Genomic DNA, 16,731 nt, shown 5'->3' on the forward strand with positions numbered 1-16,731 from the left:
GAAAAACGTTGTCTAGAGAGCGTCTCCTGCTCGCTGTCCGGTGATCATGAGCAGAAAAACATCAGACGCGAGTCTGTCCAGCAAAAAATGATGGAAAATAAGATATATAATTAGGTAGAGCAAAGACCAAGTATTTACATTTTTTTTGCTAACACCTTACTTGAAGGGGTATGCTTACACCTTCATAATCGTGACATGACACATGCCAGTTTTTATGCATGTTTATGACAACTGTCATTAAGTGTCATTCGCTCAATTATGTAATTTTTAATGCAAAGATGACATTATTTGAGATGTCTTTGTTATGACAACTTGACATAAACCAATACATCATAACCTGTCATAAATCTTTTTTTTTCAGTGGTACAAGTTGAATTTGTCATTAAAATGTAAGTGTTAATAATCTGTCAAATTATTTTATAACAGCGTTGTGAATATTTTTCAGTTCATGTTTTTTTTTTTTTTAAGTTTCCTAAACAGTTAATTACAGCATCCACACATTTATATTTTCTTGAAATGCTTTTTTACATCATGGATAAGTCTAGCTAAGACACCTGACCTCTGACACTGCATTCTGAGCTGAGTTTTCAATGATTTCCTCTATGACACCATAGTTTAGGTCAAGAAAAATATTTATGACACTGTTATACAGTAATTTGACAGAGTATTAACACTTCATTTGGATAATATTTAATATTTTAATACTTTGATAATTAATCTCCTATGTCATGTTTATGACAGGTTATATTGTTTACACAAATTCCCGAGATGGGCGTGTCATAAACTTTAAACATGAAACATGGTGGCAGGGAGAACTACTGCTGTGACACGCCCACCAGCCGAGACACGCCCACCAGTCGAGACACGCCCACCAGTCGAGACACGCCCACCAGTCGAGAAACGCCCATCAGTCGAGACACGCCCACCAGTCGAGACACGCCCACCAGTCGAGACACGCCCATCAGTCGAGACACGCCCACCAGTCGAGAAACGCCCATCAGTCGAGACACGCCCACCAGTCGAGACACGCCCACCAGTCGAGACACGCCCACCAGTCGAGACACGCCCACGTTTATTCTTATTTTTCATTTAAAAACTGTCCATCTTCAGAAAGAGGAGTTTTCCCCCTTAATTTAAAACCGTAATAACTTTTTGTGACTAAACATTTGACATGAAACTGTTATTAAGTGTCAAAATAACCGTGTCAAAAATAAAAACTGTCTGTGGTACAATGTTGTAAAACATGAAAACATCCTCTGTATAGGCACTGTAAATATTGATAATATGTCAAAGAGACCATATGATTGTTTGTTTTTACATTTTGCTTTACAGATTTGAACAGTAACCAGGATCCCGTCAATGATTACATATACGATTACCAACAGGACACAGTTCAGCTGCAAAAGCCCCTTCCCCAGAGGAGGAGCAGGCCAGTGACGTTCTCCCAGTGATGGTTCTCCCAGTGACGTTCTCCCAGTGATGGTTCTCCCAGTGATGTTCTCCCAGTGATGTTCTCCCAGTGATGGTTCTCCCAGTGATGTTCTCCCAGTGATGTTCTCCCAGTGATGTTCTCCCAGTGATGTTCTCCCAGTGACGTTCTCCCAGTGACGTTCTCCCAGTGATGTTCTCCCAGTGATGTTCTCCCAGTGACGTTCTCCCAGTGACGTTCTCCCAGTGACGTTTTCCCAGTGACGTTCTCCCAGTGATGGTTCTCCCAGTGATGTTCTCCCAGTGATGTTCTCCCAGTGATGTTCTCCCAGTGACGTTCTCCCAGTGACGTTCTCCCAGTGACGTTCTCCCAGTGACGTTCTCCCAGTGACGTTCTCCCAGTGACGTTCTCCCAGTTCTCCCAGTGACGTTCTCCCAGTGACGTTCTCCCAGTGACGTTCTCCCAGTGACGTTCTCCCAGTGACGTTCTCCCAGTGACGTTCTCCCAGTGACGTTCTCCCAGTGACGTTCTCCCAGTGACGTTCTCCCAGTGATGTTCTCTCAAGGCGTTTCTCAAGGTCAAGGATGGATCCTCTGAAGCCAGAAGCCATCCTCGGAATTTCAACCAAGGTCTGAGTCCTTCGTTTGAAAAATATGCCATACACAGGAAAGGATGCATAAGGAAAGGAAAGGATGAGTAGCCTTCGTGCTCTCAAATCACCCACAATCCTATGCGCGCAGCTTTGCTATCTTGTTCAAAAAATACAAAATATCGGACGTTGGCGGAGTCGGAGCGTTAACGGGGCTATATGTTTTCAAGTGTAAGTATTTACGTTACCAAACATCTGTTATAACCGTAGTAAATATAAGTAAAGTTTAATTTTTAAATGCCAGTACAAATTACAACCGTATTGATATTATACAAATGACATTATTGATGGCTAACGGACCTTTTCACTGACGTAATGAGGCGACGTGCACTTGCTAGCCTGTTCCATTGACCTGTTCTCCGACTGCTAAAGAGAAGCCTCGCCTCGCCTCTGAAGGAAGAGGAAGGACCAGTCCTAGAGGAAGAGGAAGGACCAGTCCTAGAGGAAGAGGAAGGACCAGTCCTAGAGGAAGAGGAAGGACCAGTCCTAGAGGAAGAGGAAGGACCAGTCCTAGAGGAAGGACCAGTCCTAGAGGAAGGACCAGTCCTAGAGGAAGAGGAAGGACCAGTCCTAGAGGAAGGACCAGTCCTAGAGGAAGAGGAAGGACCAGTCCTAGAGGAAGGACCAGTCCTAGAGGAAGAGGAAGGACCAGTCCTAGAGGAAGAGGAAGGACCAGTCCTAGAGGAAGAGGAAGGACCAGTCCTAGAGGAAGAGGAAGGACCAGTCCTAGAGGAAGAGGAAGGACCAGTCCTAGAGGAAGAGGAAGGACCAGTCCTAGAGGAAGAGGAAGGACCAGTCCTAGAGGAAGAGGAAGGACCAGTCCTAGAGGAAGAGGAAGGACCAGTCCTAGAGGAAGAGGAAGGACCAGTCCTAGAGGAAGAGGAAGGACCAGTCCCAGAGGAAGAGGAAGGACCAGTCCTAGAGGAAGAGGAAGGACCAGTCCTAGAGGAAGAGGAAGGACCAGTCCCAGAGGAAGAGGAAGGACCAGTCCTAGAGGAAGAGGAAGGACCAGTCCTAGAGGAAGAGGAAGGACCAGTCCTAGAGGAAGAGGAAGGACCAGTCCTAGAGGAAGGACCAGTCCTAGAGGAAGAGGAAGGACCAGTCCTAGAGGAAGAGGAAGGACCAGTCCTAGAGGAAGAGGAAGGACCAGTCCTAGAGGAAGAGGAAGGACCAGTCCTAGAGGAAGAGGAAGGACCAGTCCTAGAGGAAGAGGAAGGACCAGTCCTAGAGGAAGAGGAAGGACCAGTCCTAGAGGAAGAGGAAGGACCAGTGCTAGAGGAAGAGGAAGGACCAGTCCTAGAGGAAGAGGAAGGACCAGTCCTAGAGGAAGAGGAAGGACCAGTCCTAGAGGAAGAGGAAGGACCAGTCCTAGAGGAAGAGGAAGGACCAGTCCTAGAGGAAGAGGAAGGACCAGTCCTAGAGGAAGAGGAAGGACCAGTCCTAGAGGAAGAGGAAGGACCAGTCCCAGAGGAAGAGGAAGGACCAGTCCTAGAGGAAGAGGAAGGACCAGTCCTAGAGGAAGCATCCTTGACATTGAGAAACACCTTCAGTGTCTGTCGGCCAGTCTCTGGAGCAGAGCGATGATGGTGTCCTGTTTGGAGGAGATGAGCTCCAGCGCTGTGGCCATCCTCCCCATGGCTCTCTCCCTGCGGCGCTCCCGGGCTTCCGTCCGCCGCTGCTGCTGCTCCTCCACTCGGGATCGCTCCTCTTGAGCGCTGAGGAAGGAGCGCAGAAGGGCCGTCCGTTCCTCCGCTGGCCCCGGGTGAGCGGCCCGAGAGGAGCCGAGCCGGAGCTGCCTCAGCCGGCGTCTCAGCGGCCGGCGGCCCCGCGGTGGAGCCGGCTCTGGAGGAGGAGCGGGATCTGGGGACGGGACCAGCGCCGGGATCTGGGAGGAGGCTGGGATGATCCCGGTGGGAAGCAGACACGGAGCGGACACCGGAGCAGGATCCTCAGACTTCACAGCGGCTTTGGCTGTAGTTGCAAATCCTACAAGAGTGGCTGAAGCAGGGCCTCGCTGAACAAACTTGGTCTTTCCTAAAATATTATCCATCATCTGTGGAAGAACAGAGCAGGGACGGTTATTCAGTCCATGAGGATCCTCACATCAGTTCTTCCACAGGTGAGCTACTGTATTCTATTATTATTCTAGTACTTAAGGTCATTCAAGTATTCCAGGTAATCATTTAGTATTTTTTTTAAAAAGACTCTTACAATAATTTGAGAATATGAATCTCATGTGATAAAACCATTATTAATAATACAGAGCATCCGGAGAGTGTTCTCAGCGCTTCACTTCCTCCACATGTTGTTATGTGAGTTATGTGTCAGTGGGTTAAACTGAACTGATACGCAGAAGGTTGCTGGTTCGATCCCAGCGGTCACCACCAGTGTGTCCTTGAGCAAGGCACTTTACTCCATGTTGCTCCAGGGGGATTCTCCCTGTAATAAGGGCACTGTAAGTCGCTCTGGATAAAAGCGTCTGCTAAATGCATAAATGTTACAGCCTTATTCCACAATGGATTCAATTCATTATTTCCCTCAAAATTCTACAAACAATATCCCATAATGACAACGTGAAAGACGTTTTTTTGAAATCTTTGCAAATTTATAAAAAAAGATAAATAAATAATCCCATGTCCTTTGCTCAATCACAGCCTCAGGTGTTTGTGATGCTTAAGCCGGCTGTGATTGGGCAGTTCCTCCCGTTCTTCAGTGCAGGACCTCTCTACCGATCTCACACACACACACACACACACACACACACACACACACACACACACACAGCTCCTCTCTACCCATCACACACACACACACACACACACACACACAGCTCCTCTCTACCCATCACACACACACACACACACAGCTCCTCTCGAGCTCCATCAGGCTGGATGGGGAGCGTTTGCCATGTTCAGATCTCCAGAGGTGCTCAATCGGGTTCTGGACTCCTGTGTTCTGGCTGAGCTTCGGGTCGCTGTCCTGCTGATGAACCTTCACCCCAGTCTGAGGTCCAGAGCGCTCTGGAGCAGGTCTTCATTAGGGATTCATCTTTCCCTGATCCTGACTAGTGTCCCAGTTCCTGAAACACATCCCCACATCATGATGCTGCCACCACCATGATCACTGTAGGGATGGGATTGGCCAGGGGATGAGCGGAGCCTGGGTTCCTCCATTCAGAACAAAGAGTTCATCTGTGTTTGATCAGACCAGAGAATTGAGTTCCTCATGATCGGAGATCCTTCAGGAGCCGTTTGGGAAACTCCAGACGGGCTGTCATAGAGACAGAGCGACACGCCTCATGATCTGAAGACCACGCCCACCGGGGGGGAAAACAATCAAAACGTCTCCATTGACTTTGCATTGCGTGAAGCACCTCCTTGTCATTTCGGACTTATAACAAAAAACTGAACAATGTATTAAAGCTGATATGTGACAAAGTGTACAGCAAACAAGCTAAACAAAACCCACAACCAAAAACCCAGTTTTTATAAGCTGTTGACCCAAAAAACGAGCGTTTAAGGACAAAAAAGTGGATTCAGGCCATTGAGACAGCGCGCGACGGGTCATATTACACTGAGAACTACGGCGACTAGAGGGAACGTAATCAGCGACAGTAAATATAATATATAAAACGGACATTTGGATATTTGACTTAACCGTGACAAAATGTTTACTGCACACAGACATATTGAGGCATACTGAGTGTCAGGATCCCAAAATGTGCCCATTCTTCAGCTGAAGCTTCACTTCTTATTGCCTGTATCCACTTTTGTCTCCTTAAACGCTCGTTTTTTTGGGTCGACAGCTTATAAAAACTTATTTCTGTGTTTTAGCTTGTTTGCTGTACACTTTGTCACATATCAGCTTTTAGACATTGTTCTGTTTTTTGTTATAAGTCCGAAATGACAATGAGGCGCTTCACGCAATGCAAAGTCAATGGAGAGCGTTGGATTGTCCCCCCCCCCCCCGGTGTGGGCGGATGATGGAGGCCTGAGCTCATCGGGATCTTCAGCTGCAGAGATGATCCTTCCCCAGATCTGAGCCTGTCTCGAGGTCTACAGACGATTCCTTCTAGGGATGCCACAATTCTCAATATAATATTGAACCGTTCGGTACGGCGTTCACGCGCTTGTGAATTGCGTTTTTTTCAGTTTCGCATTGAATTAATTATTTTTCTATATTCTATCATTTGCCTCCATCCCAATACTGAACAACGCGACACACATTCACATCACAGGTCAGTGTAGAGTTATACTCACGGAACACTAGAGTTATTCACAATCACCAAAGTTCATTATTTGCTTGCGTTTTAAAGCCTTGCCGGCTCATTCGCCTGCGCGGTTTAACATGAGCTTTTCCGAGCGCGCGCACTAAACGCCTGTCAAACACGTGAATACTGGACTCAGTAGTCGTCTAACTGCGCTAATACTGTCAAATACACACAAGCTTAACATAAACACTGTCGTTATGTCTAAAGTGAAAGTAAAATCGTGTGTGTGTGTATATTAGATGAGCGCAGGTCTTTAATTGACAGCGGCGCAGCCTATAGTGAACACGCTGTCCTTAAAGGGACAGTTCACCTCTAATGTCATTATTTACTCACTCTAATGTTGTTCCAAACCTGTATTAATTTCTCATTTTTGAGTGAACAATCCCTTTAATGTTAATACAACAACAAAAGACAAAGAGAAAATCACTCACTGCTCTTGACTGAAGAACTAATACAGCAGCTTTAATAAGAATCAATGTTTAATTTATAGTGAAGTCTGTGAAGTGTTTTATTTATTCATTTATTCATTCAATTTCATACTTAAATGCTGCTGTACTGCTCTGAGCTGCCAGTGTAAATCTTTATATAGGCCTATATTTATTTTATATTTTACAAAACACTAGGAATGTGTACAAGTAAGGGTTTTCAATTATTTTAAGTAAAATAAAGAAAGAGTATTGCAATAAAAAAAATAGTATTTTTTCTCCTTAACCTCTTGCTGTTCCTGTCGCCTAAGAATAGAGTAACAAAAAACTGATGTGACAAGCCATCAGAGCCGAACCGAAAACCGTGGTTAAACACGAGGTGTGTATTGAACCGTGGACTAACTGTAGTGTTGCATCCCTAATTCCGTCATGGCTGGGTTTGTGCTCTGCACGGTTACCTGTGGGACCTTATATAGACAGGTGTGTGCCTTTCCTCATCATGTCCATCAGCTGAACTGACCACAGGTGGAGTCCAGTGGAGCTGCAGAAACACCTCAGCTCAATGAGTGTCATGGCAACGGCTGGGATACTGATGGACATGGGATGTTTGTCGTTTTTTATTTTTAATACATTTGCAAAGATTTCAAACAAACTACTTTCACGTTGTCATTATGGGATATTGTTTGTAGAATTTTGAGGAAAATAATGAATTGAACCCATTGTGGAATAAGGCTGTGAGAACCCTCTCTGGATGCTCAGTGTGTCCACACTCTCTTACTTCATAATACTCCCACGAGGTCTTGGTCTGGCCTCCGCACAACAGGCTGCGGTCTTTGACTCTCTTGTAAGTAACGATGAGGTTGTTCCACTTGCGGCGGATCTTCTCCACAGGTAAGGCGTGGCCGTGGCCCTCCAGCTCTTTCTGCACGCTCTGGAAGAGAAGCGAGCGTTCTCGAGCGCTGTACACGTCCCAGACCCTCTGCATGGCTTCAATCAGGTGCACAATGGCATCATGGGTAAACTCAGACGAGCTGGACACTGCCTCCATCCCTCCAACACCTGAGGGTTAGTGGACATTTGTAGAGATCGCAATACAATGCCACATTTATGTAAACATCACAATCAGCACATTCTCTAGAAACACCATCTGCTGATTTACACACACCTCAGCCGTCACACAATACCTCAGGATACACATGTTCCTCATACTGACCCTGTGGAGCTTTGAGTTCTCTGCTGTGGAGAACGGCCGACGATGATAAAGCGCTGTTACCACTGATGGGGTCTGGGACCACACACACAACGAAGAGCATGAGTAAACAGATGAGTAAACTGATGAGTAACATGAGAGTAAACAGATGAGTAAACAGATGAGTAAACTGATGAGTAACATGAGAGTAAACATGAGAGTAAACAGATGAGTAAACTGATGAGTAACATGAGAGTAAACATGAGAGTAAACATGAGAGTAAACAGATGAGTAACATGAGAGTAAACATGAGAGTAAACAGATGAGTAACATGAGAGTAAACAGATGAGTAAACAGATGAGTAAACTGATGAGTAACATGAGAGTAAACATGAGAGTAAACAGATGAGTAAACAGATGAGTAATCAGATGAGTAAACAGATGAGTAAACAGATGAGTAAACTGATGAGTAACATGAGAGTAAACATGAGAGTAAACAGATGAGTAAACAGATGAGTAATCAGATGAGTAAACTGATGAGTAACATGAGAGTAAACATGAGAGTAAACATGAGAGTAAACAGATGAGTAAACTGATGAGTAACATGAGAGTAAACATGAGAGTAAACATGAGAGTAAACAGATGAGTAACATGAGAGTAAACATGAGAGTAAACAGATGAGTAACATGAGAGTAAACAGATGAGTAATCAGATGAGTAAACTGATGAGTAACATGAGAGTAAACATGAGAGTAAACAGATGAGTAAACAGATGAGTAATCAGATGAGTAAACAGATGAGTAAACAGATGAGTAAACTGATGAGTAACATGAGAGTAAACATGAGAGTAAACAGATGAGTAAACAGATGAGTAATCAGATGAGTAAACTGATGAGTAACATGAGAGTAAACATGAGAGTAAACATGAGAGTAAACAGATGAGTAACATGAGAGTAAACATGAGAGTAAACAGATGAGTAACATGAGAGTAAACAGATGAGTAAACAGATGAGTAACATGAGAGTAAACAGATGAGTAATCAGATGAGTAAACTGATGAGTAACATGAGAGTAAACAGATGAGTAACATGAGAGTAAACAGAGGAGTAACATGAGAGTAAACAGATGAGTAAACAGATGAGTAACATGAGAGTAAACAGATGAGTAACATGAGAGTAAACAGAGGAGTAACATGAGAGTAAACAGATGAGTAAACAGATGAGTAACATGAGAGTAAACAGATGAGTAAACAGATGAGTAACATGAGAGTAAACAGAGGAGTAACATGAGAGTAAACAGATGAGTAATCAGATGAGTAAACTGATGAGTAAACTGATGAGTAACATGAGAGTAAACAGATGAGTAAACAGATGAGTAAACTGATGAGTAACATGAGAGTAAACATGAGAGTAAACAGATGAGTAATCAGATGAGTAAACTGATGAGTAACATGAGAGTAAACATGAGAGTAAACTGATGAGTAACATGAGAGTAAACATGAGAGTAAACAGATGAGTAACATGAGAGTAAACATGAGAGTAAACAGATGAGTAACATGAGAGTAAACAGATGAGTAAACAGATGAGTAACATGAGAGTAAACAGATGAGTAATCAGATGAGTAAACTGATGAGTAACATGAGAGTAAACAGATGAGTAACATGAGAGTAAACAGAGGAGTAACATGAGAGTAAACAGATGAGTAAACTGATGAGTAACATGAGAGTAAACAGATGAGTAACATGAGAGTAAACATGAGAGTAAACAGATGAGTAACATGAGAGTAAACATGAGAGTAAACAGATGAGTAACATGAGAGTAAACAGATGAGTAACATGAGAGTAAAAAGATGAGTAAACAGATGAGTAAACAGATGAGTAACATGAGAGTAAACAGATGAGTAACATGAGAGTAAACATGAGAGTAAACAGATGAGTAACATGAGAGTAAACATGAGAGTAAACAGATGAGTAACATGAGAGTAAACAAGAGAGTAAACAGATGAGTAACATGAGAGTAAACAGATGAGTAACATGAGAGTAAACATGAGAGTAAACAGATGAGTAACATGAGAGTAAACATGAGAGTAAACAGATGAGTAACATGAGAGTAAACAGATGAGTAACATGAGAGTAAACATGAGAGTAAACAGATGAGTAACATGAGAGTAAACATGAGAGTAAACAGATGAGTAATATGAGAGTAAACATGAGAGTAAACAGATGAGTAACATGAGAGTAAACAGATGAGTAACATGAGAGTAAACATGAGAGTAAAAAGATGAGTAACATGAGAGTAAACATGAGAGTAAACAGATGAGTAACATGAGAGTAAACAGATGAGTAACATGACAGTAAACATGAGAGTAAACAGATGAGTAACATGAGAGTAAACATGAGAGTAAACAGATGAGTAACATGAGAGTAAACATGAGAGTAAACAGATGAGTAACATGAGAGTAAACATGAGAGTAAACAGACGAGTAACATGAGAGTTAACAGATGAGTAACATGAGATTCAACAGATGAGTAACATGAGAGTAAACAGATGAGTAACATGAGAGTAAACAGATGAGTAACATGAGAGTAAACAGATGAGTAAACACATGAGTAACATGAGATTCAACAGATGAGTAACATGAGAGTAAACAGATGAGTAACATGAGAGTAAACAGATGAGTAACATGAGATTCAACAGATGAGTAACATGAGAGTAAACAGATGAGTAACATGAGATTCAACAGATGAGTAACATGAGAGTAAACAGATGAGTAACATGAGAGTAAACAGATGAGTAAACACATGAGTAACATGAGATTCAACAGATGAGTAACATGAGAGTAAACAGATGAGTAACATGAGAGTAAACAGATGAGTAAACACATGAGTAAACAGATGAGTAACATGAGAGTAAACAGATGAGTAAACACATGAGTAAACAGATGAGTAACATGAGAGTAAACTGATGAGTAACATGAGAGTCAACAGATGAGTAACATGAGAGTAAACAGATGAGTAAACACATGAGTAAACAGATGAGTAACATGAGAGTAAACTGATGAGTAACATGAGAGTCAACAGATGAGTAACATGAGAGTCAACAGATGAGTAAACACATGAGTAAACAGATGAGTAACATGAGAGTAAACTGATGAGTAACATGAGAGTCAACAGATGAGTAACATGAGAGTAAACAGATGAGTAACATGAGAGTAAACAGATGAGTAAACACATGAGTAAACAGATGAGTAACATGAGAGTAAACAGATGAGTAAACAGATGAGTAACATGAGAGTAAACAGATGAGTAACATGAGAGTAAACACATGAGTAAACAGATGAGTAAACAGATGAGTAACATGAGAGTAAACAGATGAGTAAACAGATGAGTAACATGAAAGTAAACAGATGAGTAAACAGATGAGTAAACTGATGAGTAAACTGATGAGTAAACTGATGAGTAACATGAGAGTAAACAGATGAGTAACATGAGAGTAAACAGATGAGTAACATGAGAGTAAACATGAGAGTAAACAGATTATTAACATGAGAGTAAACAGATGAGTAAACAGATGAGTAACATGAAAGTAAACAGATGAGTAAACAGATGAGTAAACTGATGAGTAAACTGATGAGTAAACTGATGAGTAACATGAGAGTAAACAGATGAGTAAACTGATGAGTAACATGAGAGTAAACAGATGAGTAACATGAGAGTAAACAGATGAGTAACATGAGAGTAAACATGAGAGTAAACAGATTATTAACATGAGAGTAAACAGATGAGTAAACAGATGAGTAACATGAAAGTAAACAGATGAGTAAACAGATGAGTAAACTGATGAGTAAACTGATGAGTAACATGAGAGTAAACAGATGAGTAAACTGATGAGTAACATGAGAGTAAACAGATGAGTAACATGAGAGTAAACAGATTATTAACATGAGAGTAAACATGAGAGTAAACATGAGAGTCAACAGATGAGTAACACGAGAGTAAACATGAGAGTAAACAGATGAGTAACATGAGAGTAAACATGAGAGTCAACAGATGAGTAACATGAGAGTAAACATGAGAGTAAACAGATGAGTAACATGAGAGTAAACATGAGAGTAAACAGATGAGTAACATGAGAGTAAAAATGAGAGTAAACAGATGAGTAACATGAGAGTAAACAGATGAGTAACATGAGAGTAAACATGAGAGTAAACAGATGAGTAACATGAGAGTAAACATGAGAGTAAACAGATGAGTAACATGAGAGTAAACATGAGAGTAAACAGATGAGTAACATGAGAGTAAACAGATGAGTAACATGAGAGTAAACATGAGAGTAAACAGATGAGTAACATGAGAGTAAACAGATGAGTAACATGAGAGTAAACATGAGAGTCAACATGAGAGTAAACATGAGAGTAAACAGATGAGTAACATGAGAGTAAAGAGTAAACAGATGAGTAACATGAGAGTAAACATGAGAGTAAACAGATGAGTAACATGAGAGTAAACAGATGAGTAACATGAGAGTAAACATGAGAGTAAACAGATGAGTAACATGAGAGTAAACAGATGAGTAACATGAGAGTAAACATGAGAGTCAACATGAGAGTAAACATGAGAGTAAACAGATGAGTAACATGAGAGTAAAGAGTAAACAGATGAGTAACATGAGAGTAAACATGAGAGTAAACAGATGAGTAACATGAGAGTAAACAGATGAGTAACATGAGAGTAAACATGAGAGTAAACAGATGAGTAACATGAGAGTAAACAGATGAGTAACATGAGAGTAAACATGAGAGTCAACATGAGAGTAAACATGAGAGTAAACAGATGAGTAACATGAGAGTAAAGAGTAAACAGATGAGTAACACGAGAGTAAACATGAGAGTAAAGAGTAAATAGATGAGTAACATGAGAGTAAACATGAGAGTAAACAGATGAGTAACATGAGAGTAAACATGAGAGTAAACAGATGAATAACATGAGAGTAAACATGAGTAAAGAGTAAACAGATGAGTAACATGAGAGGAAACAGATGAGTAACATGAGAGTAAACATGAGAGTAAACAGATGAGTAACATGAGAGTAAACATGAGTAAACAGATGAGTAACATGAGAGTAAACATGAGTAAACAGATGAGTAACATGAGAGTAAACATGAGTAAACAGATGAGTAACATGAGAGTAAACAGATGAGTAACATGAGAGTAAACATGAGTAAACAGATGAGTAACATGAGAGTAAACATGAGTAAACAGATGAGTAACATGAGAGTAAACAGATGAGTAACATGAGAGTAAACATGAGTAAACAGATGAGTAACATGAGAGTAAACATGAGAGTAAACAGATGAGTAACATGAGAGTAAACATGACCAGACGATCAGTTCTATCTCTTTGGACCGACCAACAGCTCCAAGATGGAGGATTACAACATCTGATAGAAACTACAACTCGTCCCATGAAGCATTACAAACGATGTTATCAAATAAGAAAACACAATATGAAATTAATATATTTAAGTTTAAAAGTAAATATATTTTATGTTTACTGCAAAACATTACATTTATATAAATATATGTTTAATGTATTTATAGGATAGCCCATGTTTAAGAGTGTAGGAACAGATGAGCTTTTCTGGCAAACTTGTTTCCAAGGTAACAACGTCTCTGATTGGTAGAACTCTCTTAAGGATTATGGGTAGTGAAGTTATTCTCAGGATACATGATGATGATTTTTATGTGCAGAGGGAGATACTATCGCTTAAGGTCTGTCTTGAAATCTTTATATGTCATGTTTATATAAATTCTCTATGAATAAATGCATGATTTGTAGTCTAAGTAAGTCTCTACACTGAGCAGACTTAGCAAACTTCACTAACAGATTTACTCAAATGCTTAAACAGGTGAAAACAGCCCAGATTTACTCAAACTCGCACTCACAGAGCAGCGCGGGAGCGGCGGCCTCGAGCTCGAGCGGGGACGCGCGCGCGGGCGCGAGGTCATCCTCGCACGGCTGGTTCCTGAGCGGAGAGCCCATCATCATCATCATCATCCTCACACCGCAGGAGGAAGAGCTGCGCGTTAACCTGGCGAAGTTTCACAACTTTCCTGAGCAGAGATCAGTCAAATCCCGCTCACATTTTCAGATGCTTTCCGTTCGCCATAGCGGAATTAGTGGAGAAATGTTTTGGCCAATGCGATCCGTTTATGAAGGTTTAAGCTGAAGTGTAATGGCTGCGCTCCTCCGTCTGTAGCTGCGCAACTCTGCTGCGCCTGCGCGCGCGTGCCCGGCCATTGGCTGCTGTCCGCCTGCGTCACACGCAGTCTCTGCAGACGCACACACACACACACACACACACACACACACACACACACACACACACACACACACGCAGTCTCTGCACACACACACACACACACACACACACGCAGACGACACTACAGATACGCGGTCTTTGACCTGTGAGACTTCATTCATCTCTAACCCTTCCCTCTGAAAGCTTAACCGAGGGTCGGTACTCGTTATAGTAAACTAACCCTGTCGCGCATCAGATGTTAAGAATCAGAACTTTAATATGAATCAAAAGAGTTGTTATTTCCAGGTTTAAAGCATGTGTTTTCCTCAATGTGATGTCAGAGCCCCACTGTATATTTTTGTATCAATGTTGTATTTATGATATGAAATGACAGATGTTGCTGTTCATTTGGTGAAATAACATCAGAGCTGTATTTGCCTCCAGGTGGCGCTGTGGACTAATGGTGTCATTTAAGTGAGCGTTGTATTTCATATCTATATGTAAATCCTAAATATGAATTACACAATAAAAGTATAATTACTTACTTGGTGCCTGGCTGGAGTGATATTTTTTATTTGTCTTTGTAATGCAAATTACCCAAATACTGAAACCTAAAGTTGTACCAGAGTCAGTTAAAGGCACAGTACAGGATTTCTGAGGGTTCACAGTTGTTCAGTTCTCTTGACTTGTGTCTTTAACATTTAGTCGGGGTCCGCTTAGCGTTCACATTTAAACACAGAACCGAAAGATACTGAACCTAAAGGCATAGGGACAAGCTCACAACCTGATTGGTCGGCTTTTATTATGTTTATTTCATGACTGAATTTCCAAAGCAATGCTGTGTGCTGGGATAGATGAGCCACACATGTGCAGTGTTTCCTGTAGGATGAGTGGGCGAAGAATGAACTAATCAAACAAAGGGTTATGAATTGATATGCCGATAAAATTAACTTTTATCAACAACAGTAATGTCCAAAAACCTCATTTTATAGTGAATGTAAATCTTCAGCTGTTATTAATGTGCCGTTGATCTTCAGCTCCAGGGGTTATTACAGCAGCTCTGCTCTTGCTTTCTGGCTAATTCAGGCTCAATCTGAAGAACAGTTTCTGTTTCATGAGTGTTTGTGCCTTCCTCCTTTTGTCCAGATATGAATGAGTGGAAGTGCTCAAGAAGACGGTGGCAGAGCAACTGACCACCCACTTTGAGTCACAAGCTCTTTTAAATCCAATGCAATTTGGTTTCAGACGGAAATATTCAACAGACTCTGCCTGTTGTTACTTCGTGGAAACTATCAGGGCATATGTGGATCGGGGAAGGGTGGTGGGAGCAGTCTTCCTTGATCTGCGTAAAGCTTTTGATACTGTCAATCATCAGATACTTTACAGTAAATTAAATCAATATAGTCTCTCTGAGCACACCCAAAATTGGATAAGATCTTATTTGAGCGACCGACATCAGTGTGTACAAGTGAATAATATCCAATGCGTTCAGAGCCACTTCGATGGGGGTGCCGCAAGGGTCTATTTTGGGACCCTTGCTTTTTAGTATCTATATAAATGACCTCCCTGCAGTGTGTTCGGACGTTAACATAATCATGTACGCTGATGACACGGTTATCTTCACTTCTGGGGAAAACGAGCTGGAGGTTGCTGACAAATTATCAAAAGAGATGCAAAAAGTTGCACAATGGTTACATACGTCTTGTTTGACTTTAAACGTTGAAAAAACAGTCTCAATGTTTTTTTCAAATAGACGTAAATTACAAGTAACTCGGGAAATTCGAGTAAATGGACAAACAGTTAAAAATGTAAATGAAACAAAATAATTGATTCGAACCTTGGTTTTAAAAGTCACATAAAAAATCTTAGTAACAAATTGAAATTTAATTTGATGAACTATAAACATATTAGAAATTCATTAACTACGGATGCCTCAAATATATATCTCAACATTATGATTGTTCGAAATCTTCTGTATTGCATGTCCAGTTGGTCTCAGGCATGTAAAACATCGTTAAAATTACTTGAATCATTGTATAAAAGGGCCATAAAAATACATGATAAGAAGCCTCGCCAGTACCATCACTGTAAAGTACAAAGTAAATATAACATCTTGAGTTTTGAAAATCTTATTAAATATAATCAAATTTCTGCTTTTTTTAAAATTATCCATAACACTGTTGCTCCCCCATTGAGAAAATTTGTCACATTATATTCGGAGAGAATTTCTAGAACCACACGGTCGACAGTCAGAGGAGAGTGCAGAGTTCCAAAATGTAGAACCACATATGGTCAACAATCGTTCTTTTATAAAGCAGCGAATCTTTGGAATATTCTTCCAAACGAAATTATTTCGTGCACAAACTATAGTACATTTACACGCCTGACCAAACAGTGGTTATTATTGAAGCAAATTTGTACGCACTAAATTGACTATTATATGAATGATGCATATTCTGAGTGAGTGAGTGATA

General features: G+C 41.1%; 1 protein-coding gene across 3 annotated transcripts; it reads right to left on the reverse strand.

Moving 5' to 3' along the window:
- Nucleotides 1–465: 465 nt before the first annotated feature.
- Nucleotides 466–14,328, reverse strand: LOC307116813 (uncharacterized protein). 3 transcript variants are annotated; one of them, XR_013815336.1, is made up of 5 exons: nt 13,902–14,227; nt 7,987–8,058; nt 7,552–7,832; nt 3,352–4,131; nt 1,058–2,564 (listed from the first exon to the last, which is right to left on the reverse strand). XR_013815336.1 is itself a non-coding variant. In XM_079801204.1 (4 exons), the coding sequence occupies exons 1-4, from the start codon at nt 14,011–14,013 to the stop codon at nt 3,625–3,627; spliced, it is 972 nt and encodes a 323-aa protein (XP_079657330.1). In that variant the 5' UTR covers nt 14,014–14,227; the 3' UTR covers nt 466–3,624. The 3 variants fall into 3 exon arrangements, 2 of the variants coding, with proteins under 2 accessions (XP_079657330.1, XP_079657331.1); XM_079801204.1 differs by having other exon boundaries at nt 466–4,131; XM_079801205.1 differs by lacking the exon at nt 7,987–8,058 and having other exon boundaries at nt 466–4,131; nt 13,902–14,328.
- Between the last annotated feature and the right edge of the window lie 2,403 nt (nt 14,329–16,731).

This window comes from Gobio gobio (genome assembly GCF_949357685.1).
Source record: "Gobio gobio genome assembly, chromosome: 20".
Lineage (NCBI taxonomy): Eukaryota > Metazoa > Chordata > Actinopteri > Cypriniformes > Gobionidae > Gobio > Gobio gobio.

What these genes read in the sequence shown, in the direction of transcription:
- LOC307116813 (XM_079801204.1), bottom strand. Translation starts at nt 14,013, where the DNA reads ATGATGATGATGATGATGGGCTCTCCGCTCAGGAACCAGCCGTGCGAG. An exon ending in CGCCGCTCCCGCGCTGCTCT is followed by an intron (nt 8,059 to 13,901) that starts GTGAGTGCGAGT and finishes GTGTGGTCCCAG; the next exon opens with ACCCCATCAGTGGTAACAGC. An exon ending in AGAACTCAAAGCTCCACAGG is followed by an intron (nt 7,833 to 7,986) that starts GTCAGTATGAGG and finishes ACTAACCCTCAG; the next exon opens with GTGTTGGAGGGATGGAGGCA.